Source organism: Pectinophora gossypiella, chromosome 6, assembly GCF_024362695.1.
Source record: "Pectinophora gossypiella chromosome 6, ilPecGoss1.1, whole genome shotgun sequence".
NCBI lineage: Eukaryota > Metazoa > Arthropoda > Insecta > Lepidoptera > Gelechiidae > Pectinophora > Pectinophora gossypiella.
The window spans coordinates 4,293,805-4,320,889 of NC_065409.1; the positions used below are offsets into that span (position 1 = coordinate 4,293,805).

The window sequence follows — 27,085 nt, forward strand, 5'->3', positions numbered from 1 at the left end:
ACGAGTACTACTGATGTAAGTACGTATTCGTTACATAACATTAACTTAACGTGAATCTTAAACGAGTTTAATAGGTATTCAAATGTCTTATACCTATAAAATCGACTTTTAGTTTTGAATTTGTCCTTTTAAAAGGACCCACGCGTTACGAAGATATGTACTTACCTACAATAAGACAGACTTTAGGCTACAATATATTATCTTATGTTATAAGAAGATATGATATGTTATACTGTTACTTATAAATAAATTTCAGGACTGACCATTGAACTTGGCACCCATTTAGATCTCACTTCTTTTGTCGTTAAAGTCAACAACCAAAGCATTGCATAATATTGAACTTGGCTCTCATTTCACATTTATGTTTTTGATTGGATTTATTTATTATTAGACTAATAGGTACCTAATTTTATATTTTAACTTAGCAGGTTTTAATATAAAACTCGTTTTTTCATGGTGTAGTCTTGCCGTGCGCTTAGACTAGGTTAGACTAGCTTAGTCATTTTTGAGAAGATTTGTGCGAGACGTAGGTACCTGGGCCGCCACACGCAGGATCGGATTTGAAAAACAGGAACTTACGATTTTTTTGCCAAAATTAAATGATTGTGTTATACCAATCGATATAAAAAAAATGATGGCAATGAAGAATATATCGCATCGCTAACAAAAACAGTGGGATGTGCATTATCACAGGTTAATTTTCTGTATTTAATATTCTGCCTTCGAAAACCACCAGATCCTTTTATTATTTGGTCTTCATCCATCTTTTTGCTTGCTTCTATTTCGATTTTATCGTCCATTGAATAGACTTTTCTTATGTTTTACTTATTGTAGTCAAAAAAGAATAAAACAGTCTTGTATAGGAGCAACAAATAATAAAAATTGCCTTAAGTATATCTAGGCAATCAATTTTTACTTTACAAGACTAAACTGATACTTCACTAAATCAATTTCGTGTTAAGTGAGCCTTTAAATAATCTGAGTAAAGTAAAAGAATACTTGTAGACTTAACATTAGGCTGAGATAAGACTAAATAGTTTTGTGAATACTTAACTTGGTTTTGTGTATTCTAAATTATCTAAAGTAGGATTTGTTGAAAACTATATAGTATTAAAGAAGGAAATGAATTTATGAAGTCCTAATAAGTCCTATTTGATTTGGATAAATCTCACTTTAGCTAAAGTTTAGACATATATGACTTAATCACAATTCTTGATTGCTACTTGGGCGACCTTATACAGGTTAGGTTACATACCTCCGAAACGCATTTCTCGGATATGTGGGTTTCCTCACGATGTATTCCTTCACCGCTGAGCACGTGGTAATCCTTTATGACCCAAACATGAATTCGCAAAGCGATTTCGAAAATCATAGGATTAGGCGCGTGCTGGATTTGAAACTGCGACCTTACGGTGACAGTCACGCGACCTCAACCTTGCCTCGACCTTACCTTTTCAGTTAATATAATGTGCGGTAGGTTACTGCTGAACACACCAAACTCCCCTTCTGTCAACCGAAGGAGGTATGGAGTCCCCATCACAATTGACAAATGAAGAAATGATTTCCCCATGACGTGCGAAAAATTCAAATATTAGCTTCCGTTGAAAATCTGCGTCTGTCAATATCGTAAGGCGATAAGCGAACCCCACCTAAACGGAATAAATGCTAGGGTAAACCAGTTGACTGGAAGATTCATATTAAATTCAAAACGCATTTACACGAATACGGCTTATAAGCTCGAGTGAAAAATTCATATCGTAGTACCTACATAGAAATCAACTAATTGATATCTATAGACATATTACCTTGCTAGTTCACATTTCTACAGGCTGATTGGTGCGAAATCTCATTAAAATCAAAAGAATTACAGAGAATTATTAGCTCGATGACAGCGCCAAACAGCCTCCGTGGTCTAGTGGTTAGAGCGTTAGGCTCAAGATCTGGAGGTCCGGGTTCGATTCCCGATGGGGACATTGTCGAAATCACTTTGTGAGACTGTCCTTTGTTTGGTAAGGACTTTTCAGGCTTGAATCACCTGATTGTCCGAAAAAGTAAGATGATTCCGTGCTTCGGAAGGCACGTTAAGCCGTTGGTCCCGGCTATTAGCCGTAAACACACCTCCACCAACCCGCAGTGGAGCAGCGTGGTGGAGTATGCTCCATACCCCCTCCGGTTGATTGAGGGGAGGCCTGTGCCCAGCAGTGGGACGTATATAGGCAGTTTATGTTATGTTATGTATTAGCTCGATGAGGCGTGGGTCTAACTTAGTTCATCTGGCGACGCTAAGCTGTTGGTCCCGGTTACTACGAGTACTACTGATGTAAGTACGTATTCGTTACATAAGCCATGTCAGGGGCCTTTGGCGGCTCAATATTAACCCTGACATCAGAGTTGATGAGGTTGATAATCCACCTCACAACCAACACGATAGAAGAAGATCTTGCGATGGATGTACCTCTGGGAATATACTCTTGAGTTTATGTTATGTTATATTAATAACAAGCTTTTGCCCGCGGCGTCGCTTGCGTTAAATTCGGTGTAACACGGTTCCTTTTCCTAATGTAAGTACCGATTTTTAGCTTCTTAACTTGAAAATTGCGAAAAGTCCCATATAAAATTTCACCCCCTCTTTGAAGGGGTTGCGGGCAGATTTAAAAAAAAAAAACTAGCAGATAAATATTCTTTTTTGTTAGTCACAAATAGTCCGCATAACAAATTTAACTTTCTACCATGAAAATTGCGAAATTATATATTTTTTTTTTTTTTATTAAAATATAATGCACTCAGACGATGCCCTGAGCCGAGGTTCGATCCAACTGAACACCCTCATGCATTTTGTCTTCAATTTTGTATCGAGTGAGAGCCACTCCTCATTTATCTGGTCAAGTACCTTATAACATTTGAGACAACCCTACACTAAATCACGTTCAAATCCTTTGTGTAGTGTCTACAAATAGTCAACGACTATTGCAAGTACATTAAAAATATTTCAAAAGTAAGCAACTACAAACTGCAAATAGTAGCACCACACCATACTAGAACTCATACAGATCTCCTCTGTATGAAATAGACTCGTTAGAGCTACGGAAGTGGAAAGTTCACAAGCTTCACTCCTCAGTTCTGTGGTGAAAATAAAACGAATACAAGCACTAGAAGAGCAAAAATTAAATCAACCCCTTTTTTCAAAAAAAGAATTATTTAAAGGACTTACATACAAGTACATCCTTAGGGGCGACCAATTAATTCACGAAATAAAAACACTTCGGCAGAACTTGTTTTTTTTAATCCGAACTCGAAATTCAAAAAAGGAATCTAATTTCGACGCCACATTCTATCATTCGCCATGTCAATATAGTTTTCTGTAAGAAATAAATCTCCTTTACCGACCCCTTAAGAGAGGGTTAACGATTTTCCTTTCCGCTATCGGTCAACTTCTGATCACTTCTGTCCGTCTTTCTATCCTTTAGGCAACACTAGGGAAAGATCCGCAGGGTATTCAAACGAAACATTTATAATTATAAATGTTTCGACAATCACCTCTAACGTGGCTCACGCACTTATCATATTTGATGAGGTATCTAATGTTCACTATACTTAGTACAATTTTACCACAGGCCACCAAACAACTGACTACAAATTATTTTCTAACAACCTTGTGACCATGACCCCTCTCAAAATGTATACTAAGCTTACCTACGTCAATCAAAAAAGTATTTACATTAGAAAAAGTCTTGTGATTCGTCACAAGTAAACAAAATGACGATTCAGTGCATGACTTTGGGCAAATATTATTATGTGAAAGCACATGACTTCTCTCACGGTTTTGCATGTTGACATAACCGATAAACAATACCAGCATAGGTATGTAATGAATACTAAACGAACATTTTGTTGATAATAATGTTTGCTACTTTGCATTTAAATGTGTATTTGGTTAATTAAGATGGGAATTATCATTTCCGTGTAAGTTTACATAGACTACATGACCTTTCTATGGCGGTGTCAGAGGTGGATGTTGGATTGTATTTTTGAATTTAGCGTAAATACTACTGTTAAGCAAGTAGTCAAAGTGATTTCATTCCATGTCATGTGCGGAAAATCTGCAATAAGTCACGTCAAAAAATAAAGGGATTTTATGATTGTTTATTTTGTTAATAACCGGGTAGGCGTTGAACGTACTCTAACCACCTCTTTCACTACAACTTGTAGAGAATTATGTCAAAGATCATATCTTTTTGAAATCTTCTGGAGTTTAGATATCTACATGTTTGAACCGTACGATTTTGTAAACTGTTAATTACATAATGTTGACACATAATTATATTATTATGCATTGGGCGGCACTGGCCTGATTAATTCGGGAACAAATTCGGAATTTGTTGATGCGTTGGACCTCCGTCGCGTTAACGTCCTGTTTGTACCTTATTCTATGTTTAATATAGATGACAATAATATAATTAAATCATAATCACTCAGGCTTTGTGGTCCTCGCAGAATGGAAGGATAATCTTCCTTTGTGTTTTGAGAAAGAACAATACTATTGTTATCATTGCGATTCGAAGACTTGATATTTAATAGGTTAGTAAATGTTAACACGTACTGGTGAGTGGGTGCTTTAGTTTCGTGAGGATTTTCTTTAAAATCAGTGGGTTTTACAGTACCTGTAAATATAAATTTATATCCGGTATAGCTCCCGTGTACATTTTTATCATAATAGTTTGCTGGACACTTGCCTATTCCACACGGATTAATAAACTCACATTATATTATTTATAATATACTTAAAATTCCATCTAAAAAAATATATGTTTTTACAAGTTACCCGGTCAGCGTTCATTCAACATTAAGTTCATTAAACCGTAACAAATACTTAAATGCACTCATAACGTCAACCCCTAATGCTGGATGTCAACGCTGCGTCAACCAAATACTTTGTTTGCAAACATAAGTAAACTACGATCTGGCACATACGATAAAATAGCCTTATAAATACATCGGTGACACCACTCGACGGTTAGTGCGCTCGCGGCCGCGTGTGCCTCGTTTGAACTCTCAAACTAATCCCAATTTCTCCTAAAAATGGCTCCCGGAGTCACCCAAAATTCTGAAAGTATAATTAATAACGACATTTTGAACGGGCATAATGGCGATCTCATCGTTAACTTCATAGAACCCGTTAAAGCGTGCCCTATTGATCACCTGAGCTTGACTAATGAAGTGGATATTAATGATGTCGATGACGCGTTTGAAGGGAAATGTCCAGTGTTTGACTACCCGAAGCTCGGGAAGAATCCGCCGAGGAGAGCCATCAAGCCAAAGGTCTTGAAGAACTTGGAATCGGGAGACTATTTGTACGACCGGCTGTATGATACTACTTGCCCTAGAGTGGTAAGTTTTTGTGTTTCGAACTATTTAGTTCTGTTCTTCGAGTTCTATTACAAAGTTTTTGTAGTACCTACAAAACTAGTGATAGTTGAATTTTATAGAACTATCTGAAAGAGTTGAGTATCGAATATTATTTAAAACGAAGTTTCTGTAAAATTCCAAACGAATAAGTCGAACCTCTTGATACGTTTACTTTGTTGAAAGATCATTTGTGTTAGGCACGCGCTCACTAAACAAATATGTAATTTTCTCACTACACCCATGATAAAGCGATAACTGGATGTGAAAGATCCTGAAACCATAATCGTCACTTGTCTGCTGAATTCAGGTGACTTTTTAAACCTATTTTAACGTTTGCCAAACTTCCGTTATTATCCGCCATCTTGATTTTCCGCTCCATCTTGCAAAAAACTTGTAACAGCATTTTTTTGGTGTATTTTTTGTTGGCAATTAGTGTTTTTGAGTGTAAATTGGAAAATATAATTAAAATAGTGAAGAATGAGAATTCAATTTGACTTGACGTAACAATATAGCATCAGGCCTGTATCCCCACAGGGGTAGGCAGAGGTGTATAGTACACCCAGTCCTCGCCAGCTATGTTTAAGTCATTACCATTATCCGGGCACAAGTCCTGGAATCCACGACAAAATGCACCTTTTTAATTAACTTTATCCAAAGATCGCGTTCCCATGACGCATGGCGAGTCTATTCCACGAATATCTGTATCACTTTTAGACACGTGATTTCTGAATTAAATAATACAATTCTTTCCAATACCTATAAATCTTGGAAAGAGAAGGGATATCTTATTACGTAGGGAACGTTTCGGCCATAGATCACGCCGAGGCTCGCGTACAGGTTGTAATTCGTCATATTCCCGCGTATCTCTCGCAGGTATGTCTGATATACTGTAATCTTTAATCGGATTATGATATAAAATGTGGTATAGCCATCTTTTGCATTTGATGACGTAACTAGGGCCATATTAGTTATTAGTAGTGACTGACTAAATATGTATTAACATAATTATATCATATTTATTTAAGTACTTATTTTTCTTATTTGATTTAGTTTTAACTTAATTTAATTTTACAATTTTGTTTTATTGATTTTGGAATTTTAATTTTATAATTGCTAATATTTAATATGGGTTACATGCCTGAAATAAAATGATTTTATTTTTATTTACATATTATAAAGTAAATCTAAGAATGTGTAAAACTGCAAAAAATTAGATAGGTAGATAAAATAATGAACTATAATCGTGGTAGTCTATTAGTGAAATACGATTTGATTTGCTCCCTTAGAACCCGAGTAGTAGCTTTAACTGTAAGTCAAACAATATTGCCGTATCTAGCAACTCTATATATCTCAGTTCACAATATTTGCAAAAGCTGTTTATGATGTGACCGATTTTATTGCCGGCGATTGAGTGCGTTCAGAACATTAGCCAACCATTGGTCACCTTTGTTTACTCACATGTAACACATCCTTTTGGAAATACAAACATAATAACGAACTTTTTAATAGACGTGCCTTTTGCGTCACATTTTAAAGTAATTAGGCAACGCACGTACTACCTAGATATTCTATTTGAAAAATAACCTGTTATGCGTAGTAGTACCTACGTGTTTGTGACTGTTTATAATTATAATGTTACGCCTTATATAGCAACTTACTATTCATTATATTTTTTTATTCCTTTTTCTATTTATTCTCTTTCCACAGATTTGAAACATTTTTATAAAATAAAAGATTATCTAAAATATATAAGAGTTATCTCCTGTTATTCAATGTTATGTTTAAAAGGGGCGTATAGAATCGCACTCGAAGTTTCGCGCGAAGATGCCTCGAGGCACGCAACTCGCATCTGGATTCACAAGACACACGCTCCTCAAAAACAGAACTTTTAAAAGATTTTCTAAAGAGTTCACGGTGAACCATCTCTGCTTCTTGTAGGGTTTTATAAAGTTAGACGAGTTTGTTGTTACATCTTTTGTGGTTGGAACATGATGTTTTGAAGGTATAACTTCATGTTCAACATAATTACCGATTAATTTCCGCTGCATGCTTCTCAAAAGTACTTCTATAACTTTGATGTTGTTAATATCATCATCACCAGCCCATTAACGTCCCCACTGCAGGGGCACGGGCCTTCCCTATGCATGGATAGGGAGATCGGGCCTAAACCACCACGCGGGCCCAGTGCGGATTGGTGGTTATTAACGACTGCTAATGCAGCCGGGACCAACGGCTTAACGTGCCTTCCGAAGCACGGAGGAGCTCGAGATGAAATCTTATTTTTTTTATGGTCACCCATCCTAATACCGGCCTTTGCGAAAGTTGCTTAACTTCAACAATCGCAGACCGAGCGCGTTTACCACTGCGCCACCGAGCTCCTCGCGCCACCGAGCTCCTTCTTTGTTGTGTAGTTGTCAATATTAGAGCCTATTTTATTCTTTTATTGGAGTGAAAAAATATTGCGATTATAACGAATAATATTTTAATTTTACATAAAAATACTGAGTTATTTGTATTAACAAGGCTCTGGAGCTTGTTTGAAGATACGTGTTTAGTGTTCTGGGGCCACGAGGGCTGTTTCGCTACCATCACATGAGCGTGAGATGAAAAAAAACTATTTTATGACGTCATCATGGACAAGTTTATTGACTGTTCATTACCGTTCTGTACAGTTCTTGTAGGAACGAAACCGACAAGCCCCATATTTTGCCTAACGTGTAGAGTTTGTAAACATTGGGTTTGTATATAGTTAGCCCTTGTAGTGTTAGAAGCTTGGCTCTACATGAGATCTGATAACTTCTTGACGTTTTGTGATCATCTCGTATTGGAACATTTTACATGAAAATGTTTTTGTTGGATCATTCACTTCTACATAGTTGATCTTTATTCAAAACCCCCTAATTAACTGGTATTTTTAATAGAGAAGAAAGATGCAGACACTTACCAGTTACCACTCCTTCTTCTATCGTGTGGGTTGTGAGGTGGATCACCAACCCCATCAACCCCGGTATCAGGGTTATTATTGAGCCGCCATAGGCCTCTGATATGACTCATGTAACGACTACGTACTTACACCAATGAGTAGTAACCGGAACCAATGGCTTATCTTACCTTCCGAAGCACGGATCACCTTACTTTTGAACAATCAGGTGATCAGCGTGTAATGTCCTAACCAAACTAGGGATCACAAAGTGATTTTTGTGATTTGTCCCCACCGGAATTCGAACCCGGGACGTCCGGATCGTGAGCACAACGCTCAACCACTGGACCACGCAGGCCGTAGACTTACCTACGGAGACTTACCTACTACTAAGTACAAACAAAAATAAAATTTAAGTCTAGTCTAGGTTAGTTACTGTTTTATTATTGCTCCAAGCCAATTTAAAGCCTATGGCAAAAATACTAACATCCAATATCGGTATATTTACTTATTATTTTCAAAAATAAACTGTAATTGAGTCTCATCATTGTGTCTGATTAAAATTTTAGAAATTTTATTTTTTAACTCTTCTATGAATTTTGTAGCAGGAAAACCTCCATTCAAACGTGACAAGAATCTTACCATAGCCTGCTTTAATCATCGGATCTCCGTTGTATAGTAATAAATTTTCACTGGAACAACTTCATTTTTTGTAAAGACCGAGTTCGGTATTCTTTATTGTTATTTTATTGAGCCTTCATTTTATTTAGTGTCAAGGCCTGTTTTACTACTTCTTGATATACTATTTGATAGCGTGACTGATGAATAAATGTCTGACTATCAGACACATATCAGCTAATAATGAAATACAATTTTAATCATATTCATAATACTTACTTATTAAGGGTCAAATCACACTAAGATACCATGGTAGCGTCACCACAGTTGTGCCACTAACAAAATTTATGCAGTTGCATGCTGCAGGAGAGATAGCGTTTATACAACTGCATACAGTTTCTTGATGGCTCGACTGTGGTTGCACTGTCGTGGTGTCCTAGTGAAATAGGGCCCTTATTCTGTTCACGCCTATTTTCCACCAGGGTAAGCGGATACTATGGAATTTTATTTGCTTTCTACAAAAATTTAGTACTTAGTAAATAGTTTTTAGAACGGATGGCAGTTTATCGTAATTCTAGTTCTGTGCAATAAAGTATATTTGATTTGATTTGATTTATGTTCACATTTAAAAATATGTTGCAAATCGAAGTTCTGTTTACGACGACTCCATCTCCGTCTGTTAACCGATGTCGTCATGTTAATACATCGTTCAGTTCACAACTAAAATGTTTGCAAAACGTGAACGATTTGTGTTCCCTACTCTCTAGGTAATTGGTTCCAATATGACTTCAAAGGTTTGAGACTCAAATATAAATGTGAAGGATTTATTAACCTTTTGATATTTTTTGTGGCAGTAAGTAGGTATACCTCAAGCTGTAGGTAGTGGGAATAATAAAAGAAAATATGAAATATGAAAAAGAAATATGAAGAAAATGTGTATATACAGGCTGTTAAGGACATCGTAACGAAAACTTTGAGGGATGATTCTGAGTTGATACCAAGTGGAATTTTCCGTCGCAAAAGTATGAAGTTGAAAATAATTTCTAAAACACAAAATATTTCATGAATTTTCCGACTGAAATTTCCACTTGATATCAACTCAGAACAGAGGCCGTTACAAAAAATAGTATTTATTTATTTTAAACTTATACAAATTTATAAACTAAAAACAATAAATCACATCATACTAAGTCGCAGAATGAATTCCATTTCATTCAATCAGTACAAGCACTAGAATTTTCATTACAACGTAACGTTCAATTTCCATGTAGACGCTCATTTGAATAACTAGGAATAGGTATTTACCTACCCCTGTTGAAATTGTACACTTTCGAAGTATTGAATTCTTTGCAATCATGGTAAAACAAAACAAGGTAAGTTTTTTCTTTTGATAAACAGAGATTTTGCAAAGCTGACGTCATGAATGTGTTACCATTCTTAGGTGTTTCCATTATAGTATTTTATGCAACAGTTGTATAAGAAGGGTCAAAAAATGCGAGTGGCGTGAGTTGCGATGTGAGCCTTGGCGAACATCGCAATAAGAGACGCCACGAGCATTTTTTGACCTAGTTATACAACGTTGCATACAATACTTTTTCTACGACGACGTAATTTTGGTGTAGAATTCAATAGTTCTTCATCCATTTTTCCTTTTTATTTTATACTTTTTAGTGTTTTGAAACGAAACACAAAAATTTTCCAATTTATTTTCCAACGCGCGGGAAAATGGCGGCAAATGTATACTTTTTTTTTATAGTATATCTATGGCACCAAACAAAGTAAAGGTGCCAGTTTCCAGGTCAAAAAAAAAAAACAACAACAATGCTTTTTTGGCGACATTATAGTACAGTTACACTTTGTAAACAATGCTTTTATAGGCCATAGAGCGTACACTTTTTCAAAGAGTTTAATTATGTATGTACTTATATTAGACTTTTTGGTTATTTAAATGCCAGATTAAAGTAGAGGAGTAGAAAAATAGATTAATAGATTATTAGCTGTGGTACCTACTTAAGTGTGTAATTTAAATACAAATAACATGAGACTTTAACTTGATTTTAAAATGGGTACGATTGTATTTAGAAGAAATATTATTCTATTTTTAATTGGCGGCATTTCGTTTTGGGTACTGTATTGTCTACCTATTCAGCCAGATCTTTTCCCTTTATTGGTAAAGTAAAAGAGATTACGCAGGAAATTGGACCCTGGCTTGGAAAAAGTTAAGCAGAAGAAGATTATTCTTATTTCTAATAATAATTTTATTATTGTTACAGCAAACACAATGTAACGAGAAGGCATGCCTGGGCAGTGTGATGGGTATCCCGGGGAGGGGTGACGTGCCTCGTGCCCCGGAAGAGGTCCTCAATGACGCCAAAGACTTCCTCGGACAGTACTTCGCTTCCATACGAAGGTAAGACTTCAATATTTCTGCTTTATCTGTTGTATCTGTTTGATCTTTATTGTTATTTTTGTTTCTTTTGTACCTACTAACACCTATGGATTCAAATCCGAAATAAACATTTCATTCATTCATTCGTTCAATATTTTACACGTAACATCATCTTGGGTAGGGGAGCAGCCCCACGCGCCGAGTAAAGGTGTTTAATGAAGCCAAAGGCATCCATGGACATTATTTCGCTTCCTTACAGATGCAAGACTTCCTAATAATACCTAATACATCATACCGGGCGGGAGCGAGTACTTCATACAGGAGAACAGTACTTAGTTTTCATACTAAGGCAAAACTTCATGTAACTTATACTACTAATACCAAATACAATAAATATGATAAAACAAAATCCACCTCTTCGTCTGTCGTCGGAATCCCCTGGTCTTTGCCTAATATATTATGAACTGATTAATTGTACGCAACTTAAAAATATACTTATCTTTATCAATATGAAACATTTTTTTAGAACTAACATGGATTATATTTGTAATCTGGTTGAAACCATTGTAATCTTTCCATTTTCCGGATACAGTACCAAATACAAACACAGTTGGCAATACTGACGGCGCTATACGCCTTACCACCTAGGTATAGTACGTTGGTCTAACAAAGCTCGGTGGGTCCTTAGTCCATCATACGATGGCTACACTCCGGTCTATCCCAAATCTACAATCCGTCGTTGCCAATTTAAAATCTAATTATGTGCAATTAATCAATTTTACAGAAATTAAAAAAAACTTTCGCCTGTTTTTTTTTGTATGACTGTGTTAAAAATATTAAAAGATAATTGTTATTTACGTACATAAGAGTTTGTACTGAATTTTTCAAGAGCAAAATACTATTCAACCCTGACAAAAAAGAAATTTGTTGAGGGCGACATATAAAAGAGCTTTTAATTTTTATTTTTATTTGGCAACGACAAATTATAATATCGACGGTAAAAAGCAATCCTGCTGTAAACCACACCTTGGCCAAAATTTTTTTATTTTTGATTCGGAATCAGAAAAAAATTCTGCGTCGAATGGTCCTATTCCCATGGCTCTACGACCTCTAGAAATTTCTGTACAGCGTTGGGATTTTGCTTATTTTTCTAAAAAGACAACTGAATATTTGCTGTAAATAGCATTAAAAACAGCATTTTTCTGTGATATGTCTTTTACACCAATTTTGCTTTTGCAAATAATTTGATCTTTGTAGTTACAGCACTATTTAATAGTGAACAGTGCGGGTTACTGCATAATTGCATAACACATTTAAGTAACGTACTGTGTTTACTACATTTATTAGACAATAATCTGTTGATCGGCGTTGTTTACTACATTTTAAACAAGTATGATATTACAGACAATGACAACTTACGCCAATTTAAAAACATCGATATTTACTGGTCATGCGCATTTACCGCCATTATAATACGCGCTCGCGCGTATATGACCGCGGGTTACCGCGTCGCTCAGTTACTCCGCGACAGTCGGGAAGGAGTGACATATTTGCTGTAACTATGTTTCGCTACCAATATGGAGTCATTTTTTTAATTATTTATTATTACTTATACGAGTGGGTCACGGGATTGTCCATTTGGAGTTGGTCTAATCCTTATTTCTGCCACTAGCGAGGTCTAGCCCACCGGGTGGTTACCCGTTGGGGGAGGCCCGGTGAGCGCACGTTAGGGATGTTCAATCCGATCCGATACTTATGTGGATCGATACAAAGTAATACGATCCACTCGATTTTTGTATCGATACAATGTCATTCGATCCGTAGGCGGATCGATACAGAAGCACGGTGGATCGGATCGAAAAATCGTATTAGGTTGTACAAGTACAGTACAGCTTGTCTGGAAAGTAAAAATCCAATGTTTGGTCGTTGTTTGTGAAAACGGATACTGGAGAAAAGTGCAAATTATGTCATATCGAGGTGAAAACTAAAGGAAACACCACCAATTTGGCAAAGCACATAAAAAGGCATCATAAAAACACGGAATTTGTGTCAGAAAGTCAGCAAAAACACAACATCTTATTTTTCTAAATATTTGATTCGATACTGGATCGATCCAAAAAATCGTATCGAGTCATAAGGATCGATACTAGGATCGATACAGTACATTACGATCCATTGCGATCCGGAATATCGATACAACGCTACCGGATCGAACATCCCTCAGCTTGTGGCGATGGTCGAGTCCGGTGTTGGAGCCGTCCGGCTGCTCCGTCATATTGCTCGGTCTGAAGAAGGTTTGGGGCGACGACTGTTAACTACTACTTGGAAACTTCACTCACCCTCGAAGGTGACCACAATACTAACTATTCAGCGAAGAGTAGTAGATGTGGACAGCCTCGTTCCAGTCGTTGGCAGTTCAATGGAGATGGTCAATACCGCCACTGAACTGGATTAGTAGTGAGGTCAAGCCTCTCAATATAATGGGCACCGGGTCTATCTTGCTTCGGATGGCGTCCAGGATATCGTAGAGTAGCTGGATAGTCTGCTCCAGCATCTCCAGCTTATTCATTGTAGGAAGTAATGTCTCCGCTTGGCCTTCTTCTCCTATGGAGGGACAGTGACTGCTGTTGTTGTTGCGGTTGGTGTTGGTCGTGGTGGTTCGGAATCCACAGCGGCAGACAGGGTAGATTTTGCATTCTTGCGTGAGTGCTTCGACCTGTGCAGTTTATGCCCATCTGGACGTTTGCCACTGCCATGTGCGAATTCTGGGCTGTCAGTTCGCTGGGATGCTTCGCGACGGTAGCTGCTGCTGTGGGTTTCGAGGCTCTTGCACTCGTTGATGGCGTAGTGCCCTCCATTCATGTTGCCAGCTCGCGCACCTTTACCGGGCAGGATGAGCTGTTAGCCGGGTGAAGTCCGCTGCAGTTACAACAGATAGCCGGTTCCTCACGGGGAGGCATGCAGTCTTTCGCCGCATGGCTCTTACCGCATCGCACGCAGGCTATGGGACGATGACAGTTGTGGCTGCTGTGCCGGAATTATTGGCAGTGATGGCACTGTGGCGCTTGGGTCTTCTTTATGCTTTGACTTTTATACCGGGAGTTCGGAGGTTTCGTAGATCTTTTGGAACCCCAGTGTTTGCCGGATCTCCACGAAGAAGATGCAACCAGGCTTGCCTGTGCGGGCCTGGATGGGGCGGATATACTCCTGTTCGTAGCCTCGGTTCTTCAGCTCCTCCTCGAGTTTTGCGATGTCAGTATCCACCGGTAATTCGCGGGTCGCCAGTTTCAGCGAATGTTCCATCAAGGGAGTGTACGTGAACCAAAAGAGTCCAGTGTCTTTCTCCAGGTTGGTGACGTAACGCTGGTAAAGCCTGAACTCCTCATCGGTTTTCGCCAGGAAGCGTACTCTTTTGCCGTATGGACGCGCGTTGGGAACATGGCCTAACTTATCCCACACCTGTCGGAAGTGGTGCGTCCAATTGGGCAGATGATCCACCACTGTGGGCGGAACCTTCTTGCGTGGGCGGATCAGTGGTTGCAAACTCACCGGAGCGAGAGCGGGCGCAGGCGTGGGCGTCATGCGCAGGGATGGACATGGAGGCGCATGTGGGGGTGAGCCAGGGGTAGTGTAAACCGCCGCGTATGAGCGCGGTGGTGTTGTCTCCATGTCCAAAGAGGGCATGGAGAAACCGGAGATTGGTATAGGTTTTGGTGCGTTGACTACCGTTCTGGCGGTGTTGTTATCCTCTTATTCCCGACATGTTCTGCTCTAGAGAGTTGGGGTAGGGGCAGTGGAAAGGGGGATGGCCGAAGATCTCCGCCAGCGAAGTATGCGTCGTATTTGGTGTGCGGCGAGTTGCGGCTCGAGACAGCGGCTAGCAACATAGGGATGCGCGAGCGAACAAATGTGCGCGTTCGTTCCTTTGTCACGCTTGCCATTGGGGGAGCCTGCTTCGACCTTAACGGCCTAGGCGTGGCAGGACTATACCGGTACGAAGCCTAGCGGGCCGTGCGACAGAGCCCTAGCTACCACTCCCTTCCCGGTGAGACTCGCTGGTTTAGGAGCGGTAACGGTGGTATCGTTTGTCACCGCGCAAGAGGGTACTTTAAAATACACCTCCTACTTCACGCCTCAGGTCGCAGAGTGGGTAGCCGCAGAAAAAGATTGGCTTCCGAGTACCTTCAAAGCTTTAAGTACAGCAGCTAATCTGCCTAACTGGGCACCCTCAGGCCTGTTGTCTTATATTTTGTACCGGGTACGAGCCCTCAGCGCCCCCCATTTGTCTAGCCAAGTAAATAATGCCATTTGCGGCAAATCTACAGAAGTATTTTCTTTAATAGATACCTAAGTAGGAGTAGTGTATAATGTTTTTGATACAATTTACCTGTTAAATAGTTTGGCACGCTACAGGTAATATTTCCCGTGCTTTAAGCGGTCGGAGTACACTATAGTTGCTTAGGTGTATGCAAGATGTTAATTTTTAATTTCATAATTTAGCTATTTATTAGTGGGTTTATGTTCTTTAACATTTTAAAATGACTTCATATAAATGTCATTCCATACTTACATCATTTTAATTTTATTATCATTTCACAACTTCTGTTAGTTAAGACAATTAAGTGCACCAGCTAACACAGACTTATGACATTTACATCAAAATTGCTATATAGGAATAGTTATTATAAGTGAATTACAACAATTTTGCGTATAAATAAAGTACTTGATTTTGAGTGGCCCATACATTTACCTGCTTCATTTACAGCAACTTTGTGTAACAGAAAAAAAAGTGTGATTGCTGTAACCCACACAAACATAGGCTTAAATTAACTTCTAGTAAGTTTTAGGTATTTGAACTGATAGATAATCAAAAAATACATTTTGGTTCTAAAAATCACATTTATAGGCGTAATAGTTTAGGAGATATGATTTTTTTTCAAATTTTTCAAAAGTTTTTGGGCTCTGGTGAACATTTTGCATTTTGTGGGTTACAGCAGGATTGCTTTTTACCGTCGATATATAAAGCGAAAGGTCACTTACTTATTGACTCACTTATCATGAAATCTCACAAAATCAAGCGGTAGGAGCAGTAGCGGTTTTTATTTTTTTATTTTAGGGGTTCAATTTAGGACTTGCTCACTAAGACGGGATTTTGCGAAATTCTACCCCGAAACGGGGTGAAAAGTTTGCATTAAACTTCTAGTTTTAATAGTAAGTTCGGTTCACGTGAAAGGTGTGAGTAACTAGTGAGTAGCTAGTGGGAATTTAATTGTGAACGTATCTTATGTTGTCACATAACATTGTTTTTTTTTTGACATGACTTATTGTAGAGCGCTGAGCGCTCTCACCCGGTAGGTCACATAACATAATACATCAAATTCTTATGAGGTAATAACTAATGTTAATTCCCACAGAGCCAACACCCCAGCCCACGAGGCCCGTTGGCAGGCGGTGCAGGATGAGGTGGCGAAGACTGGCACCTACCAGCTGACCACCACTGAGCTAGTCTTCGGAGCCAAGCTGGCTTGGAGGAACGCCAGCCGATGCATTGGCAGAATTCAGTGGTCTAAGTTACAGGTGAGTTGAACGGTTGGAAATGTTGAGATGTTAGAGTGAGGTTATATATGCGTTGTAAACATTTTTGCGTTTTGAAAATGGCTGAATTCAAAGAGCTACGACGACGTAACTATTACGTGACGATTGACGAACTTGAAGGGAGCAAGAGAAGTGTGTCAGGATCGAAGCCAATGGAATTCCATAGTATCTGCATACTCCGGTGGGAAAGAGGCGTGGGTTTATGTATATAATGTACGGCGACGTAACAGACAGGCGTTGCCAATGTGGCCTCTCTCTTAGAACACGTTTCACAGTTACGCAGCTTGCTGTGTACGCGAAATCCCGCTCAGACGCGCCCACGTCAAATAAATAATCATCTAATTTAGATCACTGTAGTTTACAGGCCACAAACAAGGATTCAACTTCTTTACACGCAGATGTTCAGGTGTCTAGTCTTTTCTATGCCCAATAATGTTTGGTAAATTTAAGCAAAATAAATTAATCAATTGTCAAAGTTTTAATATATCATTTGATAAAGACAAACTGCTTTAAGTTTGTCAATTTTCTTCGATACAAATCTGTCTATAAGAATCTGTTTTTCATAAGAACAATGTAAATAATATACCTCTAGTATATACAGTTTAAAAATAATTTACGTCTACATACTTTTATTTTATTTTTCGAGAAGTGAAGTGGTTAGAGTCGCATTTATTTGATAGGCGGCTTTTTCTCCAAATTCAAAAATACTGTGTAATTTTCAGGTGTTCTAAAGAAATCATCTTGACTACGGCGCCTCCGTGCTCCGAATTTTAAATTTTATTTCACCTTGTACGCATACACAGCACTTATAATTTAAACTGGAAAGGCAGTTTAATTTCAACTCTACAAGTTTTCAGAACACTGTATTACATTCAGTAAAAGTTTTGAATCTCAGCCTTTGTAGCGAGATGTCAAGTAGATAACTTATTACTAGAGAGAAAGTCCAGTTCTATTAGTAGCGAAGCGAAGTGGTAGAAAACTAAGTAGCAGGTTGAAAAAGAATTACAACACAAAACTAAAATCAATTATACCGGACTAGCTGACGAAGAGTCTGAAAGAGTGCAAAAGGAGGAACTAAATGAATTTGCTGACTCTAATGAGAAAACTCCCATTTCGCGCTGGTACAAAAAAAAAACATGGGCAATTATCTAGTGACTAGTGTCCAATAGTGAAAAGGTTCCGTAGCGTATTTTCATTTGACTTCCATCCGCTGACGTTTATTTTCTTTGCGGCGATGGGGCGGGAACAGCCGTGTAGTTTTTGGGACTACATTTTGTGAAAGTTGTTGCTTTTTCAGCTACACTAGTTTCGGACAATTGTTTGCCTGCTTCTTTTGTACGATGTGAAAATAGCTACTATTTTAGATAGATCAGTTTCGGTTTAATTACACGTTGTAGTTCTATATTTGTGAATGTACTCATTAACAATACAACAGCAACAAAGCTAAGTGAGAAGCAAATAGTAATATAATTTAGAGCTCATCGTTGCTTCATAAAGCTCATAAAAATGTCTACAATGGCACAACAGTGATAATAAATCCAGACAGTTTCGGCTATGGCTACTTCTTCAACTCTGACGTTCATTTGCTCGATTAATTTTAACTTGTCTGAAAAATAATCAAATAAAGTTTCTTCTTCATTCCTATTATTTATTACCTATAGTAATATTCTGGGTAACAAAACATATGTTTAATATATTTCCAATTTAAAGAAAATACTCTGCAAAGTGCAAGGCAATCACATTTCCCACGCGGAATCTTATACGTTCACTCCTAAATCTAGTCATTTGTCAGCACAATGGAAATTTATTCAAAAGAACATTCGTGCGATGTTTTATTCATTTCAAGTCCCAAATTAAGACTGAGCTTCGTTTTCAGACGAGGGTCTAATACAAGTAGTATAATAATAGTTCCGTCTAAACGGCTCTCATGTTTTTCTACAGTACCCTAAATGTAACAGAATTACCTAGCAGATTGTAAACAGCTGTTTCACTAGCATCATGTTGTTCAGACATGACACAAACGTTGAAGAAGTGTTCTTTGTGAACTTTTCAAATGTTCGTTTTGTATTTATTGGGAAATTGTTTTCCATAAGCGATAATTTACTTTTAAACTGGCATCCTACGTAACTTAGCGAAGAAATTTCTGGAAAAATCGATTGTTTAGGTAAACATTCGATTTTTCCAGAAATTTCTTCACCAAGTTTGGACTTTTGGAAAATTTGAAAAATTTGGTTATTTTTTGGTAATTACCTACCTATTTATAGTACTGCCGAGAAAACGCCTCTACAAAGGGTTTAGAAAGAACAGGTTTCTACTAAAAACCCGGGAATATCAAGTAGTAGCACGGAGCAGAACTTTAGCACCAAAAGTAGTTGCATGCCGTAGTCGTGTGCCTGTGTGTTTTATTAGACTATGGAATTCCATTTGTATCGATCCTAACACACTTCTCTTGCTTCCTCCACATTCATCAATCGTTTCATATACGCACGCCGGTTCAGAGTTGATCGTACTGAACCTTTTTAAATTTCATTCAATTAATTTCAATTCGGGTTAAATACTAGACCACTAGTGTGTCTATTGTGAAATTTTGATAACAAATATACATTCGAATGTGATTTTTCAAAAAAGGCGCTTATGTGATTTTGTCACTATAAGGCGAAGATATACATGTAGGTAGTCGCGAGAATCGGCTGTCTAGTCTAGAAGACTTTTCCTGAAAGTCTACAAAGATTTTTTCCGTTTGTTTTTCTTATTAATCCAGCCGATTGGCAACGGGGTAACTGTATTAATTCATTCGTTTCCATTCGTCGGGGGCTGAAGGCGACTTAAATAAACATCCACGCGCCCGCATTACTAAGCCTTCCAACATTCTCCAGTACATTTTGTAATTACACCGCTTATACTGATTGCTTGCGATCCAATATACGAACATACACCCTCTATTAATCAACCTTTTAACATACATAGAATCCCATCATTGATCCCTGTTGGCTGGTAGAGACACAAATTATCGCAAGATAAGCAGCTACTTTGAAGTGTTTTAATCTTAAAATAAATATGTATAAGTATAATAGTGTATAGTATCTGTGTAGTGTATATACGGGTGTTAGTGACATCGTAACGAAAACTTTGAGGGGTGATTGAGGCCATGATTCTGAGATGATATCAAGTGGAATTTTCCGTCGCAAAAGTATGGAATTGAAAATAATTAAAAAAAAACACAAAAATTTACAGGATGATTCAGACTGAAAATTCCACTTGACATCAACTCAGAATCATGGTCTGAACCATCCCCCTCAGTATTCGTTACGGTGTCACTAACACCCATACCTACTTGCATGGCTACCGTATGTATTTGTGTGGGGTGTAAGTGACATCGTAACGAATACTGAGGGGAATGATTCAGCTGATTATTCTGAGTTAATATCAAGTGGAATTTTCCATCGCAAAAGTATAAAATTGAAAATAATTTAAAAAAAACTAAAAAAAAACATGAATTTTGCGACGAAAAATTCCACTTGATATTAACTCAGAATCAGGGTCTGAATCATCCCCCTGAGTATTCGTTACGATGTCACTAACACCCTGTATGTATGTGTATAAGTATGTAGAAATAATGAACCTACACATACAGCTTGTTAGTGACACCTTACCGAATAATGATTATTAATGTTTCAGCACAATGGAATTTTGCGTCGCAAAATATATTAATTTTTTTAATTTATTTTGATTTACTTTTGCGATGGAACGAAATGACACCGTAACGAAAAGCTTGCGGGATGATTCAAACCATGATTCTTAACGTCAAAACACGAAATGACTATGGAATTTGTATGATTTATACGACGTTATAGAAAAACGTGTCAAACTGTCGCACTTATTATTAAGTTTTTCTTTATTAAAATTCATAAATAAGTAAAATAAAAAAAGAAAATGTTTTTTGTCACCTTAAGATTTATTATTATTTAATAAACAGAAATTCATAATTCATTTGTGACCTAGGAAACTACCCGATGGAGACATATCACTAAAATCCCTTTGTGATCCCTAGGTTGGTTAGGACATTACCGGCTAATCACCTGATTGTCCGAAAGTAAGATGATCCGTGCTTCGGAAGTCATATACAGGGTGTTAGTGACATCGTAACGAATACTCAGAGGGATGATTCAGACTTTGATTCTGAGTTAATATCAAGTGGAATTTTCCGTCGCAAAATTCATGTTATTTTTTTAGTTTTTTTAAATTATTTTCAATTCTATACTTTTGCGATGGAAAATTCCACTTGATATTAACTCAGAATAATCAGCTTAATCATCCCTCTCAGTATTCGTTACGATGTCACTTACACCCCATACAAGTACATACAGTAGCCATACAAGTAGGTATGGGTGTTAGTGACACTGTAACAAATACTGAAGGGGATGATTCAGACCATGATTCTGAGTCGATATCAAGTGGAATTTCCTGTCGGAGAAGTCATGAAAATTTTAGAGCTTATTTAAATTATTTTCCGTTCCATACTTTTGCGACGGAAAATTCCACTTGATATCAACTCAGAATCATGGCCTGAATCATCCCTCAAAGTTTTCGTTACGATGTCACTAACACCCTGTATAGCTGTTGGTTCCGGTTACTACTTACTGATGTAAGTAAGTAGTCGTTATGTGAGCCATGTCGGGGGCCTTTGGCGGCGCAATAGTAACCCTGACACCAGCGTTAATGGGGTTGGTAATCCATCTCACAACCCATACGATATAAGAAGAACTTAAAATAAATATAGGACGTGTCTGCAAGAATCAACACCTTTACACCTTGCATTATGTTGCAATTGTCACATATAACACAGTACAATTAAATAAGAACAATGTACCAAAATAATTTAATTGGCCGTTGAGGTTACTTTGATCGGAACAATACAGTTATGATTTGGTGAGACCACAGTGAGACCTAATTAGTTCACAATAGTTTCATGTTTAAAATGCAATATCAAATATGTTTAATCAACGTAACGATAATGCAATCAACGTGGTATGGTACGTCGGGGTTAGTTTTTTCATTATTGCACATTGAAGCCGATTCTAATAGAGCTTACTTTATGTAAAAAAGCTTATTATGAGATTAATGATTACCAAAATTATAAAAAATGCCTGGTATTAAATGTGTTCTTCCAGTTATTATATAACTTGTAATGTATACTTACACTGATTTAAAAGATGTGTAGCTGTTGCAGTTTCTTATCATTTCTTCTCCTCAGCCATAACACCTTGGCTAATGACTTAGATTCAGTCTCTCTCCTTGGCATTTATTATTCCCATCTGATGGTGGGGTCTGCCTTCTTCGTACTTCTCTTCCACTTAGCTCTATCGGACGTGTCGTTCTCGGAGACATTGCACATACACAGGTCCTGTTTGACCACATCCGCCCATCTTGTTTTTGGTCGTCCTCTTGGTCTAAGCCCTGGTATGTTTAGATTGGCTGTAACGTTACCCACATAATCTGGAGGTCTTTTTTTTACGTGCCCAAACCAACGGAGCCTGCTCTCTTGTAATGTTAATTTGACCTGCAACAAGTTTATCCATGATATTTAATTACGTTTAATAAATGATTCTGATTACTGTTCGACACATCTTATCTGAAACTAGCTCTATTTACATCGGGCATTCATCGAAAATCAGGATCGCATCACTATTTTCAGAATACATAATATAACATAGCATCACGCCCGTATCCCACAAAAGGTAGACAGTGGTGTACACTATATACACCCACTCCTCGTTAGCCATGTTTAACTTCCATTGAATAGGGGGCGAGCCTATTTCGATTACGCGGGCACAAATCAACCAGTGTTATCAATTCAAAAGAAAAAAAATCTCATGCCTGTGCTGCGTACGAGTCAATCATGAATTCAAACTCATTAAGTCGAATTAAACAACCTCCGTGGTTTAGTGGTTAGAGCGTTAGGCTCACGATCTGGAGATCCGGGTACGATTCCCAATGGGGACATAGTCGAAATCACTTTGTGAGACTGTCCTTTGTTTGGTAAGGACTTTTCAGGCTTGAATCACCTGATTGTCTGAAAACGTAAGATGATTCCGTGCTTCGGAGGGCACTTTAAGCTGTTGGTCCCGGCTATTAGCCGTAAAAAACACCTCCACCAACCCGCATTGGAGCAGCGTGGTGGTGTATACTCCATACCCCCTCCGGTTGATTGAGGGGAGGACAGTGCCCAGCAGTGGGACGTATATAGGCAGTTTATGTATGTTATGTTTATAAGTCGAATTAAGTTTTGAGTCTGAGCCGGGACTCGAACCCGTCACACTACAATGTACGTCACGCATATTTATAAAACTGTCAGCTGAAAATAAAATTAAGTTTTGTTAGCCACGGCAATATTATCTATTTTATAAATTCTCAAGTCACTAAAAGTTATCTTCGCAGCTATACTTGAAAGTAGCGTCCTAAGCTGGATATGACAAACCCCGTCCTACTACGTAATCATTCTACATTACGTCCTACTACTACATCGTCGTGAACCCTATTCATTTTATATTTTCATTGGGTGAGAATGATTCAATAATAGATGCAATCCGTTAGTCCGCAGCGGGTATATGAACCGATTATTCCCCTTAAGACACCGTTTCGTGTTCTCGTCTGTTAATTGGACAGTGAAGGATGCGCTCTCGGCGACGATTAGCTAACAACGCGGAACATTTGTTCCGGAACCCCGGAGGATCAAAACCTTGGAACCCCGGAACCTCGTAACCCGCTTGCAAATGCCACAATCTCCGGGACTATCGGAACTAAGCGACATCTGTCAACATGATCCAAGTGACAACCAATTTGCTTTCTGTTCAGGTTTTCGATTGCCGACAAGTGACGACCACAAGCGGAATGTTCGAGGCACTTTGTAACCACATCAAATACAGCACCAATAAAGGGAATATAAGGTTGGTTTTAGCTTTAGGATAGGTTAATTAAACTCATAAGTAGAATTCAAACTCAACGCAGAGCTTTATTCCTATTATTATAGGTACGTTTTTCATAAATTTATTGACGTTGTTTTTAATTGACCAAATGTATAACAATAAGTATTATATACAAGAGGAACCAGTGTTTTTTTTAATAATAACTTTTATACACAGGTCGGCTATAACGGTGTTCCCACAACGTACAGACGGTCAACACGACTATAGGATATGGAACAGCCAGCTTATTAGCTACGCTGGGTACCGACAACCCGACGGCTCAGTACTGGGCGACCCTATGCACTGTGAGTTTACTGAGGTACGTACTCTATGTAGTATCTAAAAACGCAAGCATGGTTATAAGCCCACCATAAGCCCACCGTGCTGGTCCAGTGCGTGTTGGTAGGTCGCCAGATACTCTTTCGTTGAACAGCAGGATGTACCGCGTGCAGGCGAGGTTGGCTTGGGCTCCGAAAGGTGTAATTTGGAGCCCCTTACATTGTCGTGGAGGAGGAGATCCTTGGGGGAGGCCTATGCCCAGCAGTGGGCGTCGTACGGCTGATGATGAATGAAAAAAATTTGGTGGTAGTTTTGAACTTATTGGTGCTACATGATTTGTTGGCAGAGTTGTTTATTTGTAGCAAAATAGTTTTATGGGTGTATGGTTAATATTTTAGAGGGATGTGCCTAGATGTAACTAAATATTTTTGGCGAACGGAAAATTATTTTCCTTTTAAATTGGCAACGACGTCATAACATTGTACACCCACGTCTTTTGCAGACCTATCTTTACGGCGTCGAATCTTGCCACTCGAAAATGCTATTTATGTAGTAGCACCATATTTGATATGTATTTTATTATTCTCCTATCTCCTTTTCCTTAGCAGGTAATAACGAATATTGAATATGAAGCGACATGAAAAAAATATCATTATAAATATAGCTTAATATGACATTATATTTTATATTCGTTATCTACAATATTACTGTTGTTTAGTAACACTAACAATTTAGTTAATTATTATTTAGTAGTAGAAAGAATCGTCGTAACGTATAGGTACGTATACTTTTACATAGGTAGTATATTATTTGTCACAATATTATTATACTTAGTACTTAAGTCACGTTCCATACTAGCACCCCACAGAGTATCGTCAATAAATTATAATACATAGCCTAATCTAAGCAACAATTACACTACGTTAATGTAGAATAAATTACATACTTCCGCTTATTATGCTTCATTATGAAACTCCGACTGCAATAATTATCACGATAAGAAACGCTCTTTTATTCCAAAATTCGATCGAATAGTGGTCGCTTCAGAAAATTTGAAAGTAGAACGGAGTTCGAGCGACTGGCGTAACAATTAAACAACCATACAATGGACATAGACAGACATTCCTGGTAACGGAAAATATGAACAAAAATATGATTAAACCAGTCAGGGAAATTTGATAGCCGCATTGCAAAAACACTATTCAATTAACATGGGCACTGAAAATAAATCATTCTGCCTGTTGTGTTGAAATGTATTGACTTCGCCTGCACCTGCTACGTTTTAATCAATTACTTGATTTCGGAACTGTCTGGGATATCAATATGCATGATACGTCGGCGAAAATTGTAATGATGGATCGTCTTCGCCGCAAAATTTGAGACTATCTATCGATTGGTTGGTCAGTTGAAAAAGTAGGTAACTTTAAATTATTTACATTTCATACTGCTTCTAATATGTATGAACAAATTCAAGCTTAGCAAATGCGCATTCACCATTATGTAAACAAAGCAGTTGTTAGCACTGTAATCTAGTCCCGTATACAACGATATAGCACTATCTCCTTGAAACTGTGGACATCACGGAGTTCCAAACATTTCCGGCCGTCCCATAGGACCAGATTTAACAGTGCAGTGTTGCTCACAAATAGCCTTATTACAGCTTTGCCTGAAGCTTGGTTGGAAGCCTGCCCGCACCGCTTGGGACATACTGCCTCTGGTGCTCTCGGCTAATGGAAAGGACCCCGACTACTTCGAGATCCCTAGAGAGCTCGTGATGGAGGTACACATGACTCATCCCACGTAAGTAGCAATCTCGATATACTAATCCCGGGATCACTGGGATTGCTCCGTAGATCCAAATAAGATTGACAAAGACGAAGCTTTGACGAAGGATTTTATTAGCTTGAACGGAAACAGATTGATGTTTACAGGAATTAACTGGTTATTGATTTGTGGAATCGAGCAAATGTTAGTACTCGATATTTTGACATTCGCATTTATGGAGGAGAATAAAAAATAAGTATGTCTTCTAGATGGCGGCACCCAAATTGTTATTAGAAACTCAAAGCTCCAACAAAGTAAAACTTCCACCCGCATGAATGTTACCTTATATAGATGTTTCCCAATAACATTAGTCACGTTCTTTAAGATGTTAATAGATAAATCAGAAATATTTATGACGATGGCTTGTAAGCCATCGATACGATGTATCGTAGCCAAAAAAATATAAGGAACGAAAATATCCGCGATTTCTTTTACCCGTTTCCCCACTTGAAGTGAATGTACGAGTTCTCAGCTTAAATCTACCGGCACAGAGGCTTACGTAACCGAACATTTACAAACGTGATTCAGACATAAAATGTATCGAAAGAATAGAAAACAATTTCTTTTGATATAGGCCGTAAAGCCTTCAAAGACCATTCAAGTGAAACAAAAAGCGGGAATGTTCTCGGTGAGCCCACGATTTACGAGATCAAACTATGTGTTACACGGCTACTTACGTGCAACACGTCGCCATATATCGCTTTCCATCACAGATTTATGCCGACATAAAAACGCCGGGAATGCATATTGTGTCGCGAGGCTCCAATAGACGAACACTTATCCCCATGCGGGGCAGATTGCTTATCGTAAAAGTGTGGTCCAGTGATCTCCAATCAGAGTTTATAGCCCATAACTCCGGCCCGATTCAATAATGTATAAGTATTTATAATGTTAACAGGCGTTAACGCGTGATAAACGATCGTTATAACTTGTGATTGAATGTTTAGAACTTACTTTGGAATTGAGATATTTTTCGGTATAAGTTACGAGCACTGATAGAATTCATAACATTGTACTTTTCGAACGCTGTTCGTTCTGAGAAAAAAAATACTTAGCAAAACTTTGTTTTTTGTTTGCAAAATAGAGTGA

At 38.1% G+C, this 27,085-nt stretch overlaps 1 protein-coding gene across 1 annotated transcript in view; it reads left to right on the forward strand.

Annotated features, from left to right (window-relative positions):
- Positions 1-4,981: 4,981 nt before the first annotated feature.
- Positions 4,982-27,085, forward strand: part of LOC126367455 (nitric oxide synthase-like protein) — a 36,126-nt gene continuing 14,022 nt past the window's right edge. The window contains exons 1-6 of the mRNA XM_050010966.1: positions 4,982-5,388; positions 11,218-11,354; positions 16,748-16,910; positions 23,784-23,875; positions 24,071-24,212; positions 25,833-25,972. Of these exons, the coding sequence (XP_049866923.1) occupies positions 5,080-5,388; positions 11,218-11,354; positions 16,748-16,910; positions 23,784-23,875; positions 24,071-24,212; positions 25,833-25,972 (983 nt within the window). The 5' untranslated portion in view covers positions 4,982-5,079. The remainder of the gene's footprint in view (positions 5,389-11,217; positions 11,355-16,747; positions 16,911-23,783; positions 23,876-24,070; positions 24,213-25,832; positions 25,973-27,085) is intronic.